Source organism: Oryza sativa, chromosome 2, assembly GCF_034140825.1.
Source record: "Oryza sativa Japonica Group chromosome 2, ASM3414082v1".
Lineage (NCBI taxonomy): Eukaryota > Viridiplantae > Streptophyta > Magnoliopsida > Poales > Poaceae > Oryza > Oryza sativa.
The window spans coordinates 21,843,611-21,847,995 of record NC_089036.1 but is presented as its reverse complement, the minus strand read 5'-3'; the positions used below and the strand labels follow the sequence as shown (position 1 = coordinate 21,847,995).

The 4,385-nt window shown below is 49.5% G+C and overlaps 1 protein-coding gene across 1 annotated transcript; it reads right to left on the bottom strand.

Annotated features, from left to right (window-relative positions):
• Window positions 1-616: 616 nt before the first annotated feature.
• On the bottom strand, window positions 617-2,252 carry LOC107277071 (F-box/kelch-repeat protein SKIP20). Its single transcript, XM_015769346.3, has one exon. The coding sequence runs from the start codon at window positions 2,165-2,167 to the stop codon at window positions 992-994; it is 1,176 nt and encodes a 391-aa protein (XP_015624832.1). The 5' UTR covers window positions 2,168-2,252; the 3' UTR covers window positions 617-991.
• Between the last annotated feature and the right edge of the window lie 2,133 nt (window positions 2,253-4,385).

Genomic DNA, 4,385 nt, shown 5'->3' with positions numbered 1-4,385 from the left:
CACATCGGATGCGGCCAGGCGCGGGGACGGCCGCGGTGGATACGGCCGGGGGCGCAGGCGGCGGCGCCGGATGAGGCCGGGCGCGGGGGCGGCCGTGGCGGATGCGGCTGGGCGGCGGGGGCAGAGGTGGCGGCGCCAGATGTGGATGGGAGGTTTTCGGAGCCCCTCCTCCCAGGCGCCGACGAGCTCCTCGTGGTGGCCGACGTCGTCCTTGCGTCCCAGCGCCTGCTCGTGGTGTCCGATAAGCTCCTCGTAGAAGGAGAGGAGAAGCGCGAGTAGATGGAGCACTGGGAAGGAGGATAGCCAGCCTGGTAGGCTAGCCAAATTTGGCTAGTGGATGAGCTCGGATGGAGAGACAGTTCGCTTGGAGAGTTGAATGGAGAGTCTGTTGGAGTAGTGTTTTTAGTTCATTTGCTAAATTTTTAGCTTGGAGAGCTGAGTAGAGAGGCTGTTGGAGTTGCTCTCAAGCGACGAAAATCCAACGCCCGTCTCTCATGCAAGTGATAAGCTACTAGTAGCAAGATTAAGGTGATGTGAAATCTATGGGTCCCACTATTAATTACATTCTTTTTCTTGCTTTTCTTTTCTTTCTTCCCACCGATTGATCATGTTTGTTGAGTTAATACTATCTGTTAATATTGTCTATTAAAAGTAATTATTACAGTATGACATTGCATTATTCTTCTCAGGCACATGGTTCAAACCAAACAACTCATCTCACAGGCTGCTTGGTCAGGCAAATGTCTTCAAACTTTCAGCATAGCTTCATGTATGAGTTTTCATCATGTCACCAACCAAACAGGCCAAACCTGGACACCTGGTCCACCGTCTTCCTCTGGTTCCTTGGCGCTGTTGTCGGGACGAGAGCTACAGCCTACGCCCTACAGCGCCCTCCTCCGGTTCAGCCAGTACTTCCACCGCAACAGCTTCTTCTTCTTCCTATGGATCATCCTTGTCAGGTGGTGACGACCTGACAGCACACTGATCACGGCTAAACCCGCACAGCAGCGCCCGAGTAAACGAACCCGCCAAACCCCGGCGGCACGGCCACGCCGCGCCACCGCGCCGCGCCGCCGGCGTCCTCCATCACCCACGCCGCGTACTGCTTGCCGTCCTCCACCTTGCCGAACACGAACACGAACATGGCGGCGCCGTCGCCGTCGCCCGCGCCGACCGCCTTCACGCACGCCTTCATGCCTGGCGGCCCGTCCGCCACGTCCCTCCACGCGCCCCCGTCCCACTCCCGCACGCCGCCCTTCCCGGCGCCGACGGCCCACACCTTGCCGCCGACCGCGGCAAGGCACGTCTCCGCGGTGTTCGGCGCCATGTCTCCCTCGCTGGACCAGGCGGTTGCGTCGCCGGTTGTGGTGGTGGTGTAGCGCTCGGCGGTCTTCTTGAACGCGCCCTGGGCGTCGGTCGGGTAGCCGCTGGCGGCGAGCACGCGGCCCGGGTTTGCGACGAGCTGCGGCTCGTCGCGCTCCTCGGACATGTCCGGGAGCGCGCGCCATGCGTCGGAGGCGACGTCGTACGCGTAGGCGGAGCGGAGCGCGTTCTTGGACTCGTCGTGGCCGCCGGCGACGTAGACGACGCCGCCGCTCCCGGTGCAGCCGAAGAAGCCCCGGGAGTCCGGCATCGCCGCGCCGCGCCGCCACACACCGGCGGGGACGTCCAGCACGCGGACGTCGCGTGTCAGGCATAGCGCGGCCGGCTCCCACCCGCCGACGACGGCGACGTGCCGTCCGTCCCCGGCCGCCGCGCACCGCGCGAAGAACGGCACGCCCCCGCCCCACGCCTCCTCCTCCCCCTCCCCCGCGCCCTCCACGCGCCGCCACTCGCCCGTGGTGAGGTTCGCCGCGGCCAGCGCGCACTCCGTCGCCGCCGACGGCCCCTTCCCGTCGTCACCGCCGCGCGCTGGCGTGGCCTGGACGAGGAACACGACGTCCTCGGCCGCCCCGGCCGCCCTCCGGCGGCGGCGGAACGCCTCCGACGCGGCCGCGCGGCGCCACCCGCGGCACACGCGGCGCACCGCCCGGTGCGACCGGCTCGGCACGCGCGCCAGGCACTCCATGGCCACGTCGTCCGGCAACCCCGGGATGAGCTCCGCCGCCTCCGGCTCCACCAACGCCGCCCCGAGGAGCGCGCCGTCGCGCTCGATGGCGCCGCCCATGGCGAGCAGAGCAAGCAGCAGTGTGGCGTGTCTTTGCTTTGTGACGTGGAAAGTGGAAGAGAGGGTGTTTGTGTGTGTGGCTCAGTGAAGGAAGGAGGGCTTAGGAGGGTTTAAGTAGAGGGAGAGTGAGTGTGAGGACAAATTTGAGCTATGATTTCTCTCTCTCTTTTTTTAAAGTGTGCTGAAAATTAGATAATATGACGTCCGTAAAAAGAAATTCACTTTTATATATGAATCTGGACATAAATATGGACCTCACTTTTTTTTAACTACTTTGTCTAGATTTTTGTATTGAAGTGAAGTCTTTTTTTAAGATGGAGGTAGTGGTATTTTAGAAGGATATAGTGAAAGCGAAAAAAAATACAGTTGTACACGTAGTGGAGGAAGATATTCTTGTATATGGTGGACTATAAAGGTATAAGTTTGGTAAATTTGATCAGTGATATTTTCATATAGGAGTGGGGTAATAGAGAAGATTATTGAAGCACAGTAAGTGAAAAATAATAATATTGCTTATCATAAGTCTCTCCTTACATATAACTGATCTTAAACTAGGGAAGCCAAATTATGATAATGGACTCCGTTCCATTTATCATCGAATTTGATGGATTCTCCCTCAAGGAGTGTAATGGCCGCACCTACATTATGGTCACTAACATCTTAACCATCTGAAGTTAACCTCTCTTCGGTTTGTACATTAGGCATGGATAAATTGTGTGCCTTATGATAGAAGCTGAAAATAAAAACCATTTATATTATTTAAAGTTGTACATTAGGGGTATTGTTAATGGTTTATTAGTATGGCGTATACATTAGATCATGTTTAGCCAAAAACAAAAATTAATTTTCTTTGTGGAGCGTACACATCCATAAATTTTCTCTCGCCCTACTTATAGATCAATTCTATATATTGAGTGCAAACAAATTTTAGCCTTTGTATGAACTTGGTAAGCATACAACCGATAGGAAATATAATTCAACCACTGAATTACTAAAAAAAAAATCTTGAAGCCTAAATCCGACGACACAGGTAGACTTGACAAGAATCATAAAATATATTTACAAGAGCAATTTCCAGCGATAGTGATGATTTATCACTACATATCGTACATATATATGGTAAGATTTTTGACAAATAATGCATGGAGCTAGCATAAAGAGCTGTTAATTAAAGATGTGGTATCGATCATGCATGTGCACATAGACATGTGTATCGATGTTTCATTTCGTGTTTGAAGAAAATTAAAGCCACTATAGAAGTAAATCTATTTTTCACAACAAAAAAAATTGTTGCATTAAACCAAAATTCATTGCAACGGACACTAATTGCAAACAAAATAAAAATGTGTTGCCAACCGTTATAACAAGTGCCATGGTAATAGTATATTGCAACGAATTTTAAACTATTACATTGGTTTGTGCTATTGCAACAATTTTTTTTTCATTTATTGCCATAGTATGTGGCTTTGATATGTGTAAATATTACCACAAAATATCTGAATAATGTATGAACCGAAAGATGCATGTAAAAAAAGAAAGAAAATGACTTGAAATCTACCCTCTAACCTTTGTAATGCCATATGCAAAGTTGGATGCTCTTCTGATCCTTGATGTGAAAAGGATATTACATCTTGCCGATCATAATCCAATGTATACTTTGCCTGCAACCAGTCAAGAGGTTACCCACTTACTCTTTTTCTCAATGACGAAAACATGTTTTAAAATATATAGCATGGTCTTACACAGATTTTGATCGCTGCTCTCTATTTCTGAAATACTTTCAAATCTCAACAAAATTACAGTATTATAAAAAAAACATTTGAGACAAATCTACGTGCGTAGTACATACTTTTCATGCATCCAATCTAAATATAACATATATTGTTGTTTTGAAGCTTAAAAAGATTGACTTGGAACATATCTAATATTTCTGAACGCTAGAAGTTATTGTATTTTAGGAATACTATATATATCACCTTTTAATTATTGCCATCAACCCTCAATCATAGAATCTTTTGGGGAAATGAAAAGTGATTCTCCTATAAACTTGAGGTCACACCAGAAAAACTAAAGATTAGACTCTATTATTCTACAAATGCATATGTACCATTGTCCCACTCCCACCACTACATAGCATGTTGGTGTGTATGTGATTTTGTATGTGATTACGAAAGGGAATGTAGCCTAGTGGTTACAGTGACCTGAGTAGTGCTCCAAG